The 24,120-nt window shown below is 41.7% G+C and overlaps 1 protein-coding gene across 1 annotated transcript; it reads left to right on the top strand.

Annotated features, from left to right (window-relative positions):
* LOC111596272 (fibronectin type-III domain-containing protein 3A-like) lies at nt 1-23,435 on the top strand. The gene is made up of 4 exons (XM_030223160.1): nt 1-1,089; nt 9,689-9,861; nt 18,186-18,484; nt 18,553-23,435. Exons 1-4 carry the CDS (start codon nt 132-134, stop codon nt 22,367-22,369), a joined length of 5,247 nt encoding a protein of 1,748 aa, XP_030079020.1. The 5' UTR covers nt 1-131; the 3' UTR covers nt 22,370-23,435.
* The last annotated feature ends 685 nt before the right edge of the window (nt 23,436-24,120 follow it).

Raw genomic sequence — 24,120 nt, 5'->3', positions numbered from 1 at the left:
CTAAACGGCTAACAAGCATTGTTTAGGCCATGTCTGAAAAGCATGTTCTAATAAATTGAATCTAAACTGTTAAAGTGCGCCGAACAAGCAGACGGAAGAGAGAAACTGTTGCAGATACTAAAGCTCCTAGTATGGTGCGGCTTAATGTTATCGAGCAACAAAGTAGCAGTAACATAAACGATAGCAGCAGCAGCAGCAGCAGCAACGGCAGCGGCAGCAGCAGCAGTAACTCAACTCACAACAACGTCAGCAGCCACAATGCGGGCAGATACTCATCCGCAACATCGTCCACGACGAGCCTGAATAGCTCATTGAAGTCCGCTTCGCCAGTTGCTAATATCGTAATGGTGCAGAATACACCGGTCTCGGCACCGCAAGCGGCACCACAGCTGGTGGCGCCAACGGTTCAGTTGCAGCAGCAGCAACAGCAGCAGCAACAGCAGCAGCAGCCGCAGCAGCACTCGTCCTCGGACGGCAGTTCAAACAATTGTTCGCTGCCGTCGTCGCCGCCATTGCTGCAGCAAACGGCGACACCGCCACAGGGTGCCCAAATTGTGCCACCAGTGTGTGCGTTACATCATCCGCAGCAGCAGCAGCAGCATCAGCAGCAGCTGGCTCTGCTGGCAGCTATGCAACATCATCATCATATGCTGCAGCCGCCGCCGCCGCCTAACAATGGCATACATCATGGGCCACCGAACCCTTCAGCCACGCATCAACAGCAGCAACAGCAGACCCATGAGAATGGACACGGTGGCATCTCGCCTAATGGCAGCTCGGGTGACTCTTCGGCCAGCAGCGTTAGCAGCGTGTCAAGCAATAGCGGCGTCGGTGGCAGCCAGGGAAGTGGCGCCAGCAATGGCACCAACGGCATCGGGCCGCCAGTTCAAGCCGCGCTGCCCCCCGGCCCGCTCTACATTCAATACCCAGGCGATTTCTTTCCATCGGAATACTACATAGCGCCGCACCCGCACGAGGGCATCTGTCCACAGCATCCACACCATCCGCACGCGCATCAACACCAGCATCAGCATCAGCATCAGCATCAGCATCATCATCAGCCCATGTGCGCCATCTCGGCGGAATATGGTGAGTTAAACCAACGAAAATTCCTTCGGCTGTGGGCTGCTAATTACAGCCGTCGTAATCCCAGCAGCCGTCTCACCACGTCACGAAAGTTTATTAAGACCCTTTACAGCTGGCTGTGGTTAATTATTTTCAAAATCAACGATGAGTCTAGAAACTATGCCCGAAGCCCACTTAAGCTGCGGCAACTTTCTGCCGAAAGACTAGAAAGATTAGTTTCGCACTTACAATTGAAAATTGAAAATGAAAAACAAGCCAAAGCCAAACACAAACTGCAGCCAACGCAAACTTATAGTATCAGTAAAAAGTGGCTACTGGCTTGACAAGATACGCCCACACAATAAACGCGAGCGAATTAATCTAGAGGCAAACAGGGTGTCTGGACTAGAAGAAAATATAAGAATATAAGTGAAAAGTGACTAGAGCTGGCTAGTGACTAGTTAACTTAGCAGGCATCGTTAAAAAGTCAATCATAATTTATAATTTTGATACACTTTTTTAGTCACTCTCAATAACATATAATTGCGCTAAATGAGCGCGAAAAATATTATAATAAAATAAAAATAGTAAATGATTACGATAAATTGTAAAAAATATTTGGATAGCAAAATATTTGCAAGAATTTAAAAACCATGTTAAAAGCTTAAAAGTTTAATTTAAAGTTCATAATATAGCTATAATAAGCTCATAATATAATCCAACACATCTGCTTCTATCACAAATGGAACACCCTGTATAGACGTGTTGCTTGTATGTGACTTATCTAAATAGTAACGCTCTGTAAAAAACACAAAAAAAATGTCACAAGCTGACTCACAGTTGACTTAATTAAACATGAGTTACATGAAGTAGATAAATATTCGTATAACGTAATTAAACTGGATCTGCTCTAGCCTTATCTTTACCGAACAGAGATCTTTAATTGATTCAGCTTGAGTATCTCAGGCATCTTTAAGGACACCTTGAGGCCTGTGGCATACGCAAACTAAAACTTATGGGCTAATTGGCAAATTGAATTAGGTTTCCATCAACAAACTTTGTGGAGACAGTTGCTTTTTAGCCTAAAGTGGTAATTGCATGTGCTTGGACTGCTGTCTACTCACATGTTCTCTTCACTCACACGTTGCCAACGTGCCAAGGTGCCAAGAGCCATGTGGCAATAGAATCTAAAGTATATGCTTTCATTAAAGGCCATAATTTCCAATTACATGACTGGCCATGCCTGGGCCACCCCACACTTACCAATCCCAACCCCAACCCCAACCCCAGCCCCAACTCTGTTTGTGTTACAACAATGTTTTCGCCACTCTCCCCCTCCGGCTCTGCACTGATTGTAGTTAATCGAATAAACTTGCAAAGGAAATGGCACTAAGTGCGTGTTGGACTCAGGCTAGACTTCTAATGGAATTTGCTCCCGGGGCGCGGTCGCCCTCGCCATGGCGTATGCATAGCAAGCTATAATTATAAGAATGCTGAGCATGCTTTTATGACCCACTTCCTCAAAAAGTGCTAGCCGAGATTGCCGCTTTGTGCGAAGCAGTGGAACACATTTTTCGAGGCAGGCATCTCTAAATTGAATTGGCGTAGTTTATACTTTACATGCCCACATAGTCCAGAGCAGCCACTGCTCTTATCAACAGTGAACTTCTCATTGTGCTAAATGCCAAGTAACTAGTTCACTCTAGCTCTAAGAGATATGTACTCATGGATATATTAGATATTACTAGAAAGGATTTAATAATATTGCAGTAGAAACAACAACTGAAGACTCTACTGCACTATAATCTATAATAGATACCGATTCACTATTATATAATATATATAATGCTTAACTGATTCCCTTATATATGCTCAAGATTCCATCTAAAACTCACATCAAATTTCATTGAAATACCAGTGGAATTTATGGGGTATTTATGAGGTTAGTGAACAAACTATTTTATAATGACATTAACATTACCTAAAACATGACTGTAAATAACTTAATTAAAGGTCTCAAGCATGTGCAACCTAAACGCGACCTGCCCTTAGCCACTTTTGGTCTAGCGAGCCCTGACCTTTGTAATTTTGTAATTAACTGTATGATAATTATTTCTCTAAGCACTTGCTCGACTTGCTCGCTCTCTCCCTCTGTCTATCTCTTACTGAAACAGTTGATTTCTCGCTGCCTCTGACTCACGCTTGAGCATTTCTGATGCTATTTGCATATGGATCTGCTCTTCAAGCAAAACAAGTTTTTTCTTCAGCTCAAATTTATGAGGGCTCTTAAAGCACGAAAATGTCATCGTGAGTGCCCAACCAGTTCTTGAACAATCAGCAATGCCGACATTTAGCTACCTATCCATACGTCTCTAGATACATATTATATGTACAGATTTAATTGCTTTATACTGTACATAAGTGAATATATATGAATATTTATATATATATATATATATATGAATATATATATATATATATATATATATATATATATATATATATATATATATATATATATATATATATATATATATATATATATTTATTTATTTCATTTAATGTTCTAGCATGAGCAAGAAATCTGTCTTATTTAATCTTATACTAGGAAGCAATCTAATTTAGTATGTCTAATAATCATAAATAATAAAGATTTGCATTTATTTAAGCAAATATCTAGTCGTTCGTATTTGTGGCTTATAGTAGCCACGATTAATAGGAATGTAATTCCATTAAAAGCTAGGCTTTAATCTATTTTATTTAGTCTTTAAGCTGATCCTTTATAAATTTATTAAGTTTAAAGCCTAATTTAATTTAGTCACTCGATCAAGACGACTAACTACGTTGTACGCAAAATATTTATTTATTCTCTATAAAAGTTTTTAAATATATAAATTTGTTCAAGCCTTGTGCACCTGTTTTCCATATGAACACGCAATTCTTCAAAGCTATAAGACCTCAAGCTCTCATTTATATATATTGCACGCATTTTATTTATATTATGTGTTAGCTGCTTCCTATTATTATCATTCATCTGCTCTGCATCGAGTTGAGGTATTCTTCTAGTCAGTCACTCACCCCTAGAGTACTCTAAAGTCTCTATAATTTTTGTATCTTTATATTTATCTTCATATATAAATCGAATTTCACTGTGAATGAAATCCTTAAATTGCTTTAAATTCGTGAACGAGCGCAACAAGTGCTTAGGCAGGTGTTAAAGGTATTTTGTTTTGGCCAATTCTTTAGCTGAGCTGTTGACGGTATTTTCGTGTATCTCGCTTAGCTGGATGTGACCTTGTCGCCAGACGCGTGAATAACCTAGACAGGCGGCCGCTGCAAAGCTGTGGCTTACCTTTGGCCAGCATTCCACGTGTTGCGAATTCTGTGTCTTTGTGTTTTTTTTTTGGTTTTTTTTTAATAGTCTTTGAATACGTTCGGCAAATGTGCTGGAGCCAAAAATGGGCAGAGACAACACATAAAATAGTCTACAAACTTGGAAATTAAACAATATTAGTTGACAACATTTAAATTATGCAAGCATAAATCTCAAGCTATATATGTAGATGCACACACACACACACACACATACATGCACATGTACATATAAAAATGGCGCCCAGCAACTAACTGCTGTGTGTGTGTGTGTAAGTGCGTGTGTGTGTGCTTATTATTTGAACATATTTTATGTGTCTTTTGAACGCATTTTATTTATTTCGTCGTATTTCTCTTGACTCTGGTGGAAAAAACTGCAGCCGGAATGGCAGCGCAGTTTTCATTTATTTTCTGTTACTCTGCTCATTGTTGTTGCTGCTGCTGCTGCTGTTGTTGTTGTTGTCACTGCTGGTACTCTTGGCTAGGGCCACTTATGGCCCTAGCGCCCAAGCGGGTTCAACAACCGACAAAAAAGGAGAAGCAATGCAAAAAATTGGCATCAAACAACAGAACTTACTTAAGATAAGCGGGGCGGGGCGGGGCGGGGCGGTACGGCTGTGGAGCGATGACTGTTTGAAGGGATGACGAACGGGGCCGTAGGAAGTGGCAACACACATGCAACGTGCATTAAAAATTGTAACTGTACCAACTTTTATCTCGCTCGCTCTGCCTCTCTTACACTTAGCAGAATACAGTTCATATCCTACTTCAGCCCGCTGACAAGCTGAGTGCCATTCTCTTAATTCTCTATATTCGCAGTTCTACATACTAGAGATATATATGTATATATATATATATATCTATGTATGTGTTGCATGTTATATATGCTTCAATTGATTTTTTTTCTTTTTTTTTTGGCTTTGTCGCTGCTGATGATTTGCTTTTTCTAACCACTAAAATATGGCATATACAATATGATTAAGCTTTGAAAGCGACTTATCGAAGCCTAAGCTATACTGTCGCTTAATGATTTTTTTAAGAAAAAAGCTACTTCCATCTTTAACTTACCTTGCATATGCAGCTTACAGGTGTACCACTTTAGACTTAAATAAAAAATATTCGACACAAAAGTTAAAACTCAAACAAGTGCTCTTAATAAGTACACTTTTTTAGCTCAGTGTCACACACATATAACAAAATTTGTCATTGTTGAGTTGGGAATTTGTAATTAATTTGAAAACAGTCTTAAGCTATTTATGACAGCTTTTTATCTTTCGCATATGGTAAGGCTCAACTGTCGGAACAGAAATGGATGCTTAAGAAATTTTGCTAATCTTTGAACATTTATCAATAAAAATATATATGATAATATGAATGGATTTTCATAATTTTGCTACACTAAAGAGCGACAAAAAGTTGTCTTAATAAGCGAGCAACAACTAAAGGTTTATTTATGTCTTCAATTCATATTTGTCTGGAAATCACAGAACAAAGAACGACAAATGGCATGCAGATCTAAGGCTAAAAGCATAGACTTTACTTGGAAATTTTTGGAAATTTGTTTAGTTTACGACAGATTTCATAAACGAAATATTTTTGCTAATGGAATTTTGGAAAAATATTCCATGGAACCAAAGCTGTATTCATGGAAACTCAACTGAGTATCGATTTTCACATCATTCCTTCTAACATCATTGAGGACTTGAGAGTTTTAATTCTCGTATCTTGTGTTTGCTGTTGCCTCCAGGTAAACGACGCTAAAATAATGTGAATGAATTTAGTCGCACTCGAAGTGTAGCCAAGTGTAAGTGCAAGTGCAAGTGGAAAACTCAAGAGCGCTTTCAATTAGCGATTGCTGGCAAAACTTTTGAATGCCATTCGAAATGGCCGTAGTACTATATCTGTGTGGCAAGAGCTGCTGGCTGCTGGCTGCTGGCTGCTCTGCTACCTTTCCAATGCAAAGGCGTGCGGCTGGCTGTGGTGCACGGGACAAGGTCAGACAGACAAACGTTCAACTTTTTTACAGTTATGCAATCACAGCGTTGTGTGGGGACACCTCAGGCAACGCAGGCAACTCGGGCAACTCAATCCCATTTCCTGACCGCACATCTTTAGAGTTGGCAAGCAGACGCCTGTGTTGCCTGCAAATCTTTCAACTTTTTATGGGCACTCGCAAATGCGGCAACTTAACGAGGTCAGGGTGAGGCCATATCTGGCTCTGATCATGGGTGTGGATAGAACTACACTCGAACGGAGATGATGATGATGATGTCACTGCTCATAGGATTTAGTATGCTGTCAAACAGTTATATGCATATACGTCTCAAGATATACGTTATCAAAATGGCAGCTGCAATTTAGATTGTAACAGCTCCTTAGAGTACTTTGCATGCAAAGATAGAGAGGGGGAGAGAGGGAGAGAGAGAGAGAGAGCAGCAATCATCGTCATTAAACTTGACAAGTTTTTGGTAGGCAAAACCCATTAATTTATATTGCACGCAAGTTGCTGATCTGCTTGCAACTCAGTTGCATGCAAGAAGTGGCAACAATGTTTACGCGAATGCATACACCAAGCTGTAAAAGTCGATTAAGTCATCAGCGAAACTTAAATCCTGCCAAACAGAGCCAGTTGAATAATATGAAGCTGTGCATCTGTTTTTGCCACTGCCTCAATTGCTGCATGAGTGGACCTGTCCGGCGTGATCTTATAGGAAATTGGTCCAAATATGTCATCGTAATTTATTAAATATCGATAAGAATCGATGTTGAGAGTTGGGGAGAAGAGGAAATAATTACAACATTATAACAATAAGAAAAAATGCATATTTTATTTAATTTAAAATATATGAAAATTATGTAAATTTAAAAAAAAAAATGTAGAAAATTATAATTAAAAAAATACATATTTCAGTAAGGAAACGAAAGCAGTAGAGAGCTTAACTCTTTTTCATGCAACAGAAACAGAGTTCAAGAAGATAAGCTCCTGTCGTTTGAATAATATATATATATATATATTTATACATATATATATAATCTAGATATAGATATGTACATATGTCTAGCTTGCCGATTGGAACTTCTTCCTCTTTAAGTCAAACACAGTAGCTTCTACTGTGACAGCTACTCATGCAGTGCTGTGACTCATAAAGTGAGCTCACTTAAAATTTAGTTTTAGTGAATTTCACTCAAGCTTAATATTGACTTAAATAAATAAATAAATAGGCAAGTGTTGTTAATGAATGTTTAACCTATGCCCCGGAGCTAAACTTATTTGAAAATATTTACGCTAAAAATTGGTTTGATGATTCATTAAACAAGGCTGTTGCCTATAGCCAGGGTATATCGTGGCAACTAACTAATCATTAATTAAACTAACTTTATTTACTAACAGTTGGGCCAATGACTTAGTGCAAAGGGCGCAGTGAGTATAGATAGCTATCTACTTCTTTTGATAGTGTAAAGTATATTTAGTTTACATCAATAAAAGCCGACAAATATTCCGAGTCGTGGTCATAGAGATTAAGAGAATCAAGTACTTCAGTACCTCAGTGTCTATAGACTTTAAAATTAGTTTTGGCAATTGCTCAAGCCATGATTTCATTGCCAATGATTTGGAATAATTGAGCTTTGCAGATGTTTTGCGACTCAGCGCAAAGGCATGCCAGCTGCCAGCGGAGGGCAAGCCAAACTTTATACGAGGGGAATCCGTGCACAGCTGCATTTGTACAGTTGATAACGAAATATTAAACTTGTTTCCGCATTTGTCATGAAATACTTTTTGCAATTACTTAATATCAATGCGTTTAACTAGAACTTGCAATGCCTCTCGAATTAACAATTTCAATTTTAGTATTTAAAATATTATTATAAAAGACAAAAGCACACCTGTCACTAAGTTCGGGATTGTGTTACCTGCGCAAGTATGTGGGTGCGAAGACGGGTTTAGTTCCCTTTAATTAACTACCTTGCAAGATTTGCTTGCCAAATGAATACCAACGTTATACGGCCAGGCAGCTTGGTGCGCCGTTAAGCTGTTTAGCATTAATTAAGTTTCAGTTTAGTTGCAAACACTCCGCTCGGGCTGGCATTTTACTGTCTGCTGGCCAAATGGTAAGCTCCACCGCGTCTCCACCCGCAACGGAAATTCCCGATTCCCAATCCCCGCTACACAAACCCCTGCTGCTTTTTAACACTTTCAATGTGTCTAGTCAGCTTTTATACTCTTGCTGAGGGCATATTTGTAATGCTGGCATATATATAAATATAATATCTATCAGTCTATATATATATCTAAATTAGAAATCATAATTTTTGGCAATTTTTCTACCCTTTTCTCTATAAAGAAATGGGTATAATAGCTTGTGCAAAGAAACCATAAATCGCTGTCTCTTCCAAGCGGATATTTAGAGTCAATAAATGGTGTATGTGGGTTAAGGCGCAATTCACAAAAAAAAAACCCCAAAATATTACAACTTCTCACCAACCAATTTCAAAAAAAACAAACTCATTCATAAATAAATTTCTGTTTAAGTGATTCATATATTATTAGGATGTTTAATCAAAAAGCTTTCTCTAGAAATATTTTTATATATCTACGCGACTCTCTGTTGTCTGTGTGGTCAGAGTATATTCAAGTCGTGCACTTTCTTCACTAAGATAAACATTCAGACAGACATTCGCTGCATTTTAAATGGATTGCATTTTGAGCAGTTGCAGTCGCCGTCGCAGTCGTTATCGACTATCATGAATTTTACTTTGCAACGGCATGCCTCAACGCACTAAACCGACATTTTTACACCTAAGTGGTGGAGGCAAACGTGTAATGGAGTCGCAGTTGAAGTACGGCTGGCTATGCGCGTCTGCTTTTTACGGCTGATTAGGTCAGAGCCCGAGCTCTACGAATATTTATATGCTGAGCAGTTAAACAATGCAAGAAATTAATGCAGCAATATAAGATTTAAATTTAACTCTCTCTAAGACTCTTAGAACAATTCCCTTATTCTTGCTTATAGCTATAAGTTCCTGATTAAGTACTCAAATATTCATAAGAAAAGTGCAAAGTTATTTAAGAATTTATTTGCCATAATGTGGAACGACAGAGCTAAAGCAGATTAGCGCGTAAAAGTTTTAAAGCACTTTTCCGATGACGATGGACTTGCTTCATTAACGATATCCTTAACGCACTGCACAGCCTTGGAGCCCGGTTTGATTGTGCACTAAACCTTTACTTTCCTTCGTGCTATCTTTATAGGTCCAACGGCCGTTCAAATGGTCTCCCACAACCGGCAGCCGCCGACGATGACGATGCCGGTGCAGGTGCCGCCTTATGTGAATGAGAACGGAACCTTGACGCATGTGGTGCTGCCACCGCAGCAATACCAGCAGCTGCACACCGGCCAGGGACATCTGCATGCAGCGCCATTCGTAAGTAACAATAATTTTAAGTACCCATTCAGGTGTTTGCATTTGATTAAGTTACCCAAAGGCTGGCCAGAGCGACTGCCATTGACCCAAAATGCTCAACTCGTTCACTGATTCAGCAAAAGATACAACTCACTCATTAGCGAAACTCATCGAATCCACTACAACTGAATCAGCAAAGTGTAGCGCAGTTCATTAAATTGAAGCAGAATTCCCAACACATACAAATTTCTCTAATGAGTGCTCTACATGCAGTCTAGAATTTCCAAGCTCATTCGCACTCAGTTACACTATTTCTCTACTGGGAAAAATGCAATAATTATAAAACATTTGTGTGCAACTATTAGCAGCTCAAGTGGCCTCATGGATATACAAAATTCCACAATGAAATGCTTTAATTTGATAAGTTTCTATTGGAATTTTGTAAGCCAAACTTGTAGCTAACAAATGCAGCAGCTTTAAGCCAGCTCTTATTGACTAGGCTGAGTAGAGGTCTTCTGTCGGCAGTCAGTCAGTTGTTCAGTTGTTCAGTTGGTCAATTGGTCAATCAATTGGGCTGCTTCTCGCCTCTCATTATCAAAAACATCAAATTTCTTACTAATTGAGCGCCAATTATAATACAAAACACAAACAATAACAATTGCCAATGCAAATTTTATTTTCAAGCGAAATGCGAAATACGAAAAGGCGTATGGGCATATAGATACCCTGTAACTAGTTATCTGTACTTGTTGCTCTCTTCAATATGAAATAATTCAGATCTCTGACTACGTTCAAACAGGCAGATAAATAATGTTATCTCAAGCTGTATATGAATCTTAGGGCCTCACACGAATATGCTCGCTTTGTTTGCATTGTGTATAGAGTAAATTACGTACGTAATAAATTTTTTTATTGCGCAAACCAGATTCAGTTGAGGCTTTCCTGGAACTAAGCAGCGGGCTTAACCCAGGCATTTGCTAATTTGCTGTTTCGTGTCGTCAATGCAACAATCGCAGCAGCAGCAGCTCAGATTAATAATACAATAGAAAATTGCGAGTGCAAACGAAGCGATAAGCGATCGAGAGGCGAAACGGAACTAAGTTTAAAAAAATCACATTTAAATATTTATAATTAATATTATTACAATGAAATGTTAAATTACATTTAAATATTTTATTATTATAATGAAATAATATATAATAATAATAATATATAATGAAATAAATTACATTTAAATAATAAAATATTAAATTATATTTAAATATTTTATTATTATAATGAAATATTAAATTACATTTAAATATTTTATTATTACAATGAAATATTAAATTACATTTAAATATTTTATTATTACAATGAAATATTAAATTACATTTAAATATTTTATTATTATAATGAAATAATATATAATAATAATATATAATGAAATAAATTACATTTAAATAATAAAATATTAAATTATATTTAAATATTTTATTATTATAATGAAATATTAAATTACATTTGAATATTTTATTATTACAATGAAATATTAAATTACTTTTAAATATTTTATTATTACAATGAAATATTAAATTACATTTAAATATTTTATTATTATAATGAAATATTAATTTACATTTAAATAACAAAATATTAAATTATATTTAATCACATTTAAATATTTATTATTAATATTATTACAATGAAATATTAAACTACATTTAAATATTTTATTATTAATAGTATTATAATAAACCATTAAATTAATACAATTTAAATGAAGCAAAAGCACAAACAAATATTTAGCATAATATTAGATAACTTTTCTTATCGGAATAATAATTCTGATTTGCATCGAGTTAGTGAGATATAAAGTGGAAGCAACTCAATTCGTGATTGGCATTGAATTCGTTTAAATAAATTCTAATTTATTTGTTATTATTAATTGAAAATTTATAATACGCTTAAAGTTAACTATAGGCTTAATACAACGATTTTCTAATTGTTAGTTAAACAATTACAAAGAAAAAGGCATAAATAATTATATTTATTAATATATTGATAGATGCAGATGCAAAGATACAACGCTACATAGATACAAAGATAAATATATATATATAATATAATAATATATATGTCTAGATACAGATACAAACACATAGATACAAATATACATAGCCACATAGATACAAAACTAGATTGTATAGGTAACTGCCGTCAACAGCCGTCAGCTAGTGGCATTATAATAAACTAAAACTTAAATATTGTCAATCGCGATCAGTCGTTCGACCTGTAAAGACGTGAATTCGAACAGCCTTCGCTTAAGCTCTACTGCTGCAGAGTTCTAAAAATAGAACTTTGCGGTGCATTCTTCAACGCAACAGCAACAAAAACCGCACACGCAGCGTTTTCTTATCGCTTGCTTCCGCGTAACTCAATTGCTTTAATTGCAATTTACGAAATTTCGTCGCTTGGCGCGAGTGCGCCTGCACTCAAAAGCACAATCCGCGATGACATCTAATGTCAATAACCTCGCTACAGCTGTAAAGGTAAATGCAGAAATGCAAGCCCAGCTTAACGTTGTGATGGCAAATAGGCAAGCCTCCATCATGCCAATAAACTCAAAAATAGATATCGCCTCCGTGCAAGGCATCACTAACAACAAAAACACGAAACGTAAACAGCCAAATTCACCAAAAACCATCAAGAAAAGGCTCATCTTCGACGAACCAAGCACCAGCAATGCAGCATTAATATCAGAAAATCGATTTTCACTGCTCGTAGAAGAAGATGAAGACTACAGCGAATCACCTGTAGCTCCAGAAGCCCCAGTATTGACCGACCAGCAAACTACTCCGAAACCTCGTCCGCCCCCCATATGGTGTCCAAACATCAAGTCTGTGGCCCTACTTCAACAGATAATAGATAAAGTAATTGATGCTAAATCATACGTAATTAAGCCAAAGAAGAATAACATAGGTGTATTAACCCAATGCAGTGAGGACTATCGCAGAGTTATAGACCACTTTACTAAGCTGGAATTGGAGTTCCACTGCTACCAGCTTAAGGAGGACAAACCATATAGAGTCGTGTTCAAAGGGCTTCACTCCAGCACTGATACAACACTAATTAAAAAGGAATTGGAAACCAAAGGCCACACAATTACAAATGTGCACAACCCACTGAGCCGTATGGACAAAACACCGCTAAATATATTTTTTGTTGACGTGGCTCAGGCCCCCAACAACAAAGAAATTTTGGACATTCGAGTTGTCTGCAGGCAACGCTGCACAGTGGAACTGCCAAGAAGATACAACGACCTGACACAATGCCATCGCTGTCAAGAATTTGGACACACACAACGCTACTGCCACAAAGCTCCCAGATGTGTGCGTTGCGCCGGGAAACACGCATCCAAAGACTGCACCCGCGAAAAGGACCAGGCACCAACTTGTGTGCACTGTGAGTTACAGCACCCAGCCAACTATAAGGGCTGCCAAGTATACAAGCGGTTGCGCAAATTGCAATCCCCAGCACAAAAAAGGAGTCCCACACAAACACCGTCTACGGGTCCGAGTACTGCTTCCGAAATTACAAGGCCCCGGAGCATTACCCAAGCCACGAGCTTTGCAACGCCTATTAGTGGTGTTTCTTACGCACAGGCCGCTAGAGGTGGACCGTCAAATAAGAATACCACAAGTGACACTTTGTTCACTGAAATGCTTCAGCAACAACAACGTCAGTTTGACGCAATTAATGCCGAGCTCAAAGCGATGCGAGAAGTACAATCCCAACAAGCAACCATGCTAAACAGTTTAATGGCCATCATAACCAAGCTTGCCTACAAATAATGGCTTTACGTGTGGGTATCTGGAACGCCAATGGCCTGAGAAACAAGACTCAGGAACTGGCTGCGTTTCTCTCACAAGAAAACATAGATATAATGTTAATAACAGAAACTCATGAGTGCCCCACTACACAAATTTTCGGATACGAACACTATCAGGCTCATGGTGAAGGAGCAAACTGCTTTGGTGGATCCTCAATCCTCATACGAGCAACAATACCGCATACACCTTTACTGCCAATTTGCAACGCAACAATGCAGGTCTCAGCCATCACCCTGCCTACGTCTATTGGAGCGATCGAAGTTGCGTCAATTTATCTTCCGCCAAACACTGGTCTGTGTGATCATCACATGGAACAGGTTCTAGGCCAAAGGTTGAATAAGACCCTCATCGGCGGCGACTGGAATGGATGGCACCCATTTTGGGGAAGCAATAGTGCGAATCGTCGCGGAGAAGTCATATTTGAGGCGATTCAAAACTTACAATTCAGCATATTGGCGACTGGAGCCCCCACCCGTTACCCAATTAATGGACACAGGCCCTCGGCAATCGACTTCGCTGTCTACAAAGGCATCTGTGACCGGCAATTGACCATTGAAGAATCCTTGGACCTATCCTCTGACCACCTGCCACTAATAGTCACAATCCACGCGCAGCCACAGCCCTTGCCCATTAGGAAACAACTACTGCCAGCAGGATCAGATTTAGGAGTCTTTAGGCGCGAGCTCCATTACTCTTTGCACATAGAAATGGAACTTAACACTCCTGAAGACGTGGACTACGCAGCAAACAAACTGCAGGAAGAAATAGTCAAAGCTGCGCACCAAGCCGCCCCACCATCTTGCCAAACAAGACAACAGTCTCCGTACAACATCCCCCTCACCTTGGAGGCCCAACACCTACTAATACACAAAAGATGGGCCAGGAGACGCTGGTTAAGATTACGCACGCCTGATGCCAAATCCATGTACAACGAAGCCACGAGGCATCTTAAAGCTGCTCTCGCCCTGCTTCAAAAGAGGTGTATCAGCGATGCGCTGGTACGAGCTGAATCGCCCACTGACGCAGAGTTTCAATTATGGAAATTTACAAGAAAGCTCAAACGGCAGCCAATACGACGTCATCCCATTCGGAGCATTTCTGGTTCCTGGCACATTGGAGACGAAGCTCAAGCTGAGGCTTTTGCAAACCACCTTCAAGACCAATTCACGCCGGTGATTACCGCAGAGGCCTCAGAAATCGAAGCAACAGAAGACATCGTTCTCTCGCCCCTCCCAGCTGAAGACCAGATAACTGGATGTACAAAAGAAGAGGTTCTTGAACACATCAGAAGAGTGAAGGCAAAAAAATCCCCTGGATATGATCTAATAAACGGCAGAGTCCTTAGAGCACTGCCTGACTCCACCATAGACTACATAACTATGGTGTACAACGCCATGCTCCGCATCCGGCACTTTCCAGCCTGCTGGAAGCGCGCCGTGATTGTGATGATTCCTAAGCCTGGCAAACCCGTGGGAGAAATTGAGTCGTACAGACCAATTAGCCTGTTGCCAGTACTCTCCAAAATATTCGAAAGAATATTTCTGGAACGAGTACTGACACATCTGGGACGCCAGGAGGCCATTCCAAACCATCAGTTTGGCTTCAGGAGACAGCATGGAACACCGGAACAGGTTCACAGAGTTGTGCACCATATCCTTGGAGCCTTTGAAGAAAAGATGTACTGCTCTGCCGTCTTTTTAGACATCAAACAGGCGTTTGATCGAGTTTGGCACCTGGGACTGCTGCAGAAAGTGAGGACCACCCTTCCAGCCCCATTTTTCGCGTTGCTATCCTCATACCTTATTGGAAGAACCTTCCAAGTGTCAAGGGGGCAAACAGTATCCTTGACTAGACCAATTATGGCTGGAGTACCACAGGGTAGTGTTCTAGGCCCAACACTTTATACTTTATTCACAGGAGATATGCCAACTCCCGAGCCAAATATAGGAAGTACAGATGCAGTACTCATAGCGACCTATGCAGATGACACCGCCATCTTATCACGTCACGTATCTGCGCAAGAAGCTTCAGACTCACTACAAAAATATCTGGACTCTTTCGGACGCTGGGCAAAACGGTGGTGTATCACCATTAATGCACAAAAGTCTGTACATACTACCTTCGCCACTAGAAGAGGAGATTGCCCAAGCGTTGCATTGGGGCCCACTATTCCCAAAGCCTCAAAAGTAAAGTACCTTGGTATCACTCTTGACAGAAGGCTGACTTTTAAAGCGCACATAAGTCAAGTAACCTCAAAATGCAAAAGCAAGCTAAAAACCCTCGACTGGATGCTGAGAGCTTCAAGCAAGTTGTCTTACAGCAGCAAGGCCGCCATCTACAAGGCAATAGTTGTCCCAACCTTCGTATATGGTATCTCTCTATGGGGCTCCTCGGCGAAGACTACAAGGAACAAAATTCAGACCCTGCAGAATAAAGCACTACGCAGATGGACTGGAGCCAGCTGGTTTGTAAGAAACTCAGTCTTACATAGGGATTTAGCAATTCCCACAGTTGCTGAACTCATTGGGCGACACAGTTCAAGATACGCGGACAGACTTGCAGCGCATCCTAACCATCTCGCAAGCAACCTGGCTATAAACAACAATAGGCGAAGACTGAAGAGATTGCATCCTCTAGACAATATTAGAACTAATTAAGATAGTAGCTACAAGTGCAGAATAATTGGCATATCTGCCCTCCCATTAGTTAAGGTTTAGAGCTAAATGCGCTATAGAGTCTAAGACAATAAGCTGCAACAAAATAAAGAAATAAAAACGAAAAAAAAAAAAAAAAAAAAAAAAAAAAAAAAAAAAAAAAATATTGCAGCGCCAACAACTTCCGGAGTCATATGTAGAGCAGCAGAAAGAGCGTCACGCTTAGCTGCTGAAATAAAAGTGACGGCGCTTCAGAATACCCTCTCTTTGCGTGGGTATTTTAGTTTCTGCGCGCAATATAATAAAAGATATTTATAAAATTTAAAACTAATGCAACATAAATAATATTTTAATATATAATAAATGTAAATAGAATTTATTAACTCTGTTATTAAGGGAAGCGCACTCTACGTAGGCTGATAGCTTTTAGCCATATTCTATTAGTTTGACTATAAACCCAACTGATATTTGCTAAATTTTTGTACTTGATATGCTTCTTGGGGTATTTAGCCGTCGGTTTTCTATAGTTATATGCCTTCTAGTGTGCTTAACCTTCGACTCAGCTGTGCACAAAGTTTTGTTTCTTTGTTTTTTTTTTTAACTTTGGAATTCTCCACCAAATTTTCAGCAACAAATTTACTAAGGCGAAAGCCAGCTTCCGTTGTATTTGCGCAATATCATTATCACTTGATTGTATGCTAATTCAAATGGCTTTTTTATACCTCTGCAGAGCATATCTATATATCCTATATATTTTGCAACAAAATATATAGTATAAATATTTTGCACTATCTTTGTTTATGTGTATCTATGCAGTCAAACTAAGTGACTAAGTATTTGCTTTAAATCGACAGAAATATAGCTTTTCATATTACAGGGTATTCCCCCGTCTGACTGTGGTAAAGATCTGTACCAAAAAATTGCCAACGTTTGCATTTTTGTAAATTGCATTGCCAGGAATAACCGGTTTATGCAATGTGTGTTTATTATATTGTTTCGTCAGACTTGTCATAAATGTTGTTTTGTCTTCTAATTGAGCAATTTGTCACAACGATTTAAATTTTCGCTTTGCACCGCAAATGCGCGCGCAGCGTTTAAACACTGCTTAACTGTTAAGTGTTTGCAGAGTAGCGTTGCCAGATGGGTTATTTATAAAGGCAGATGCTTATCGATAGTTAGTTTCATTACAGTTTCTATTGTTGAGGTTAAAACATTGTTTAAGATAAACAATTAAAAGACGTATACATTCTATTAAAAAAAATTCAGACTAACTCAACTATGTTTGCACACACATATTTCACTTACTACCCTATTACAAGCATTCGCTAGCACTCGTATTTGAGCACAACAAGCTGAGCATGAGCTGTCATTCTACTATAAACATTCTTTGCAGACTCACTTGAGTATAACAGCGTGTTAATAGTGTTTTAACAGATACTGTTTATCATTTAATTTATAGAAAAAGAACATAAAATTCAGCTAAATAATTAAAAGTTAAAAATAATTAGAAAATTTTTGAGCGACATAAGTCAAACAACCAATTAGCAATGATTAGAAATTTCGCCCGCGATGAGATTGTGGTTTTTGTGTAGTTTTGCGATTGTTTATCAGCAGAAATAAAAAAAAGAACATTCGCGTAGGTTTATTTATAGTTATTTCTTTTCATTGACGTGGATACTGCTGGCAGCGTCAGTGTGCAATGAAGCCGCAAAAGATTAAATCAACAACGACCACGTCGACAACTACAGAATTTGTATTTATTTTGCGTAAAATTTGACTGTTCGCAGCTTTATTTAAGCCGTTTGCCATTCGCTTTCAGATTAGCAGCAATGGCACATCGCATTTCTATACGCCGCTGCCCGGCTATCCGCCCGGGCCAGGGCCGACGGGCAATGGGCCGCCGCATTATCATATGCCACCGCCGCCGCCGCCGCAGTCGGGCGCCCAGCAGCAAGCCGCGGCGACAGCTGGCGTCGGCGTCGGTGCTGCGCCGCCAACGTCACAGACGCATCTACATTCCCCGCACTCGCCATCGCCACCCAATTACAGAGACGAGCGCAGCCAGCGACAGCATACGAAGCTGCTGCGCAAGCTGGAGAAGCAGCGTGAGCTGAGTGAGTACTATAATGATTTATTTATGGCAAATATATTGAATTAAACGGATTCCCTTGCTCTCCAGACTCCAGCATGTCCACGCCCACGCACTCGCCCTCTCCCCGTCGCAATGACATCAATGGGCATTACAACAACAGCAACAGCAGCAACAACAACAACAACATTCCAGTAGCCCAGCATCAGCACAACAACAACCACATGCACAGCCATGTGCGTGGACGTCACTTGGCGCATCAACAGCCGCAGCCACAGCTGCAGCAGCAACGCAACGTTGCCAACGTGGCAAACGCAGCAGCGGGACAGCAGCTGGCGGCAGCTACGCGCAGCAGTGTGGGCGGTGCCAGCTCAGTGGGCACATCCGAGGACGGCGAGGACACGTCCAGCGTGGCAGCTGAGGATGAGGAGGACTACCAGGCCTTGATCGTCGAGCAGATCTCGGCCATTGACAAGCCGGAGGTAATCGATGTCAGCTCACGCGCCGCCAAGATCATTTGGGTGCCGCCAACCATTACGGACGCGCTGCTGGTCAACGTGCGGGATCTGCGCTACCAAGTGCTGCTCAGCGACACGGGCAAGCAGTGCAAGTACAAGAGCTTGTACCGCGGCGAGGCGTACGAGTGCATTGTGCAAGACCTGCAGCCGGGGCAGGAGTATTTGGTGCGGCTGCAGGTGCACTATCAGCAGCTGCAGGGCAGCGTCAGCGAGCCCACCGAGTTCAAGACGCCGGCCTGTGAGCCCGACCAGCCGCTGCCGCCGAAGCTAGTGTCGCGCACAAGGAGCTCCATCAATCTGCGCTGGACGGCGCCGGCCGCCAATGGCGCGCCCATTCAATACTATCTGCTGGACTATGACGAGGGCCGTGGCAATGCGCTGCAGTTCACGGAGCTGGCCAAAATCAAGGCCAAGCATTATCTGCTCAACAAGCTGCAGTCGACAACGGTCTACAGTTTCCGCTTGGCTGCCGTCAATGAGATCGGCCAGTCGGCCTACTCGCAAGTGAGCAGCTACAGCACAGCTGGCAATCCGCCCACGGCGCCGATGGCGCCACAGTTGCAAGCGTGCAGCGCGAGCTCGCTGCAGCTCGTCTGGGAGCGGCGTTCGCAGGACGGCGACTTTCTGCTGCAATTGCAGGATGCCGAGTCCGGACACGGTTACCTGAACAGCTACAAAGGTGGCGAGACCCGCTATGAGTGCCTGCAACTGCGACGCGCCACCAACTATCAATTCCGTTTGCGCACGGAGAATGATGCTGGTGTCTCGCCTTGGTCCTCGGAGGTTACCTACAGCACGGCTGCAGAACGGCCCGGCCGGCCGGGCAAGCCACATGCCAAGGGCAAGATACACGGCACACACTTCAAGGCGCGCTGGGAGCCGCCAGCCGACACCGGCGGCTCGGATATACTACGCTATCATCTGGAACTGAGCGCGGGACCCAGCTTCGAGCGCATTTACTCCGGCAGCGAAACGGAAGCGATGTGCGAGCGACTGCAGCCAGGCATCACCTATCAGTTGCGTGTCTGCTGCGAGGGTCCCGCCGGACAGAGTCCCTTCTCGGAGATCGGGCATGTGACCACAGAGGCAGTGCCACCAGCCGCGCCGCCACAGCCCCATTGCGATGCGCCACCAACGCCCTACGCAGCTCTCCTAAGGCTAGCCCAGCCGGAGAACAATGGCGGCGCACCTGTTCTGGAATTTGAGGCGCAACTGCGTTGCCTCGACGCAAAAGAACAGCCGCAAATCGTGTATCGCGGCAAGCAAGACTACTTTGTGGCGCAGCAGCTGTCGCCGGGTGGTGTCTACGAGGCACAAGTGAGGGCGATCAATCGCATCGGCGCCGGCAACTGGTCGCAGTGGCTGCGCTTTGAGGCTGCCGCAGCACCGCCCAGTGCACCCACTGAGCTGGAAGTTGTGGTCAAGTCGGCGACACATTTGACCGTCACTTGGAAGCCGCCGACGCAGCTCAACGGCTCGGCTGTGAGTGGTTATAGCTTGCAGAGCGCCAGCCAGCAGCTGGATGAGCCGCAGGCTGAGCCGCCCAGCACGCAGTTCCATGGCTGTTACCAAGGCCCACAGACTCTGGTGGAGCTGCGCAATCTGTCGCCCTACACACGCTACTACCTGCGCGTGCTGGCCAGCAATGCGGCGGGTGCTGGGCCCGCAACGGATGCTGTGTGCGTAGCGACGCCAGCCGCCGTGCCGGGCGCTCCACAGATGCTGGGCTACGAGTTCACCGCACAGGAAGTCACCCTCAACTGGACGAAGCCAGCGTCACATGGCGCCGACATCAGCAACTACAACATTGAGTACGGCGAACGAACTATTGCCACGCCTGACGCCTGCACGCGCTATACGGTGGGCGGCCTGACACCCGAGACGAGTTACAAGTTCCGTGTGCAGGCGGTAAATGCGATTGGCAGTGGACTCTTTAGCACCTATGTCAAGCTGACGACGCAGCCAGCACCGCCAGCCCCGCCGCGGCTGGAGTGCAGCGGCTCTGGACACAATTACTTGAAGCTCAAGTGGGGCGAGAGCGGCAAGACGGGCTCTGCTTCAGCTGTTGCGCCAGGCGCACTCAGTGGCAGCAGCGCAGACTTCACCAAGTACTACGTGGAGATGTATGTGGCAAGGGCCAAGCAATTCCAAACGGTCTACTCGGGCACGAACTGCATGTGCAAGATACACAAACTGCAGGAGCGCAGCAGCTATACATTCCGCATCTATGCGCATACGGATCGCGCCGGCGACGGCGAGTACTCGGAGGAGTATGTATTCGAGACGGGCGCTACGCTGCCGGCCAATATTAAGGCGCCGCGAGTGGTGCACGAAGGCGTCTGCCTGCTGGACCAGGCGAGCCAGCCGCTAGTGCAATTGACTCTCGAGTGGCAGCACTCGAAGAATAGTTTCAACGATCGCGTCGAGTATGAGCTGCAATACGCCGTTGTCTCATCCGACTCGGACACTTCCAACTCACCCAAGGCGCGCAGCACCAGCAGCAGTAATGCGGCGCCCGTAGCGCTAAGCAACCTGGATTACCGACAGCTGTACCGCGGACCAGAGACCAAGTTCACCATAGACAATCTTGTGGCGGGCACCTGCTACCAGTTTCGCGTGTGCCCGGTGCGTGTGACCAGCGGCGGCGAGCTGTTCCATGGCCAGACGTCGATGGCACTGCGTTATCAAGTGCCCAAAGAGCTGGACGCCAGCTCAGCGCCCTGTCATCATCTGCACGGCTCGGCCATAGTGCCAAGTCAGACGACGCAGCGTTCCAGCCGCAAGCACTCGGACGCGAACAGTGTGCACATGCGTTCGGTGAGTGCTTCGGCAATCAGCGGCAATAGTGGTGTTGGAGCTGATGCTCAGGCAATCGGACGGTTGCAACATGAGCTGGCTGCAGCTAGCTTCAATGCTTGTGGCGATCCGCTGCATCATCATCACCATCATCATCATCACCATCATCAGCAGCAGCAGCATCATCAGGCGTGCCCTGGCGAGCCAGCGGGCTCGACGGGTCTGGCTGCTCCGTCTGCGTCTACCTTGCAGCTGCGCGGCAATAGCAGCGCTGCCCATCACTTGCACCACCAGCACCATCTACACCACTCACACCACATGCATCATGCGCACTTGCCGCATGCCAGCGCTGGCGTCATGGGCTCCGCGAACAGCAACGGCAACGGCGTCGGCAACAGCAACAGCTGCAGCAGCAGCAGCAACAGCAGTAACTACATCATGCCGCACGGCGGCACGATCAGACGCTTCGTCTCCAGGCTGACGGCGCTCTACTGCAATAGGAAGCGGCTAACGGACCAACAGAAGGCCGTCTTCTTTGTGGTTTCATTCGTATTCGTCACCTTCCTGGTGGCAATGCTGGTGCACATGCTCTGTGGCTGATTCGGCGATCGATCGTCTGGCCACTCACAAATCGTGTCTCAAAAAAGTGATTGCAAGTCACTCGCATTTCTATCTTCTTATTATTATTATCATTTTTATATATGTTTATGTCTGTGTATATATATATATGAAACCAACTGTACATCTCCTAAATCTCTATCTGTAAGAAGGCAACAATAATCCCACACACTTTCACAAACAATTCCTTAAACAACGTCAACAATATTATATATATTATAGCTCTACAATGAACATTCTTAAGAACTCTTTGTTTACAACTTCACACACACACACACACACATACATATATGTATGTATGTATATTGGTATGTGACTAACTGCATATTTAATCGATTACACACAAGCATATGTATACTACACACAAAAATCTCCATATGTGCTATAGCATTTTGTGCAACAACCAACTCTCAATGTACATACAACTAAACAAACAAACAAACAAACAAACAAACGAACGAAATCAACTAAGCTTAACCTAGAAATTCTTACAACCTTTACCAGAGCCTCTTTTACTGTTTACCGCATTGTTGTTGAACATGAATGTATGTGTATGTTTATGCACTATAAATATTTCGAACGAAGTTATAAACAATGAATACCGAAAATTATGAATTTATTAGACTATGCTCTGTCGTGGTATAAAACTGATAGCGGGCATTACTATATCTGTGTGTGTTGGCAAATGCATATGTAACTATATATATATATATATGTATCTGAAAACTAATGAAACTATGCAAGCATAAAGAACTTTAGTGCTGCACAATTGTTATGGATAGCCAAAACAAAAAATAAATAAATAAATAAATAAATAAAAACAAAATGCAGTTGGATGCAATCAGATCCATGGCCCATTCCGAACTGTTGCGTTCGAAACTTTGTCCATTTCGAGCCAATTTAACAACAGACGCTTTTTTCATTCTCTTAACTTTCCATGTGAATTATTATACACACAATTTATTATTATTATAAATGCAAAATCGAAAATCCATAGCGCGGCTATAAATATATATAAATAAAAGATATATCGTAGCATACAATCCAATCCAATTATAACTGAGCTTACATGAACTATATCTCGTGTTAAAGGCGGCACATATATGTTGGGTCTCAACGATCCTTAAGGATGCTGCGAAGATTTGGCAACAGAAGCCCAGCTAGGCAAAGAAAAGCTCGTTTATATAAATACACACAATACAAAACAAATATATACTTATATAAATATATACATAAATATATTTTTTACACAAAAATGGAGAAAAAATTAAAAAATACGAAATATGAAATATGAATAAAAATAAAAAATAAATAAATAAAAATTATTTAGAGCATACGATAAAAAATATTTGAAATTTATAGCCTAATGCAACGCAAAGTGATTTATATTCCAATTATTATTATTTTTTCTAATTAAATAAATTAATATAATCGTTTCTTTCCATAGTTTAATATGAAATTTAATGAATAATTACAAAATATATACTGAAGATATGTATGTTTACGTCGGTAAATGGTTACAATATATATATACAATATATATATAATTATATTAGCACTATATATTGTACTATTTGTCGATATATATTTGTTTATTATACAGGCGTATATATGTATATATATGCATATATATGTATATATATATATAATGCATATTTATAATTATTTGCAAAAGTATGTACACAAATATGTGTATGTATATATATATATATATATATATAAATGTGTATGCA

This window comes from Drosophila hydei, unplaced genomic scaffold (genome assembly GCF_003285905.1).
Source record: "Drosophila hydei strain 15085-1641.00,03,60 unplaced genomic scaffold, DhydRS2 tig00000141-arrow-arrow-pilon, whole genome shotgun sequence".
Taxonomy (NCBI): domain Eukaryota; kingdom Metazoa; phylum Arthropoda; class Insecta; order Diptera; family Drosophilidae; genus Drosophila; species Drosophila hydei.
This window is presented reverse-complemented; position numbering and strand designations above follow the sequence as displayed.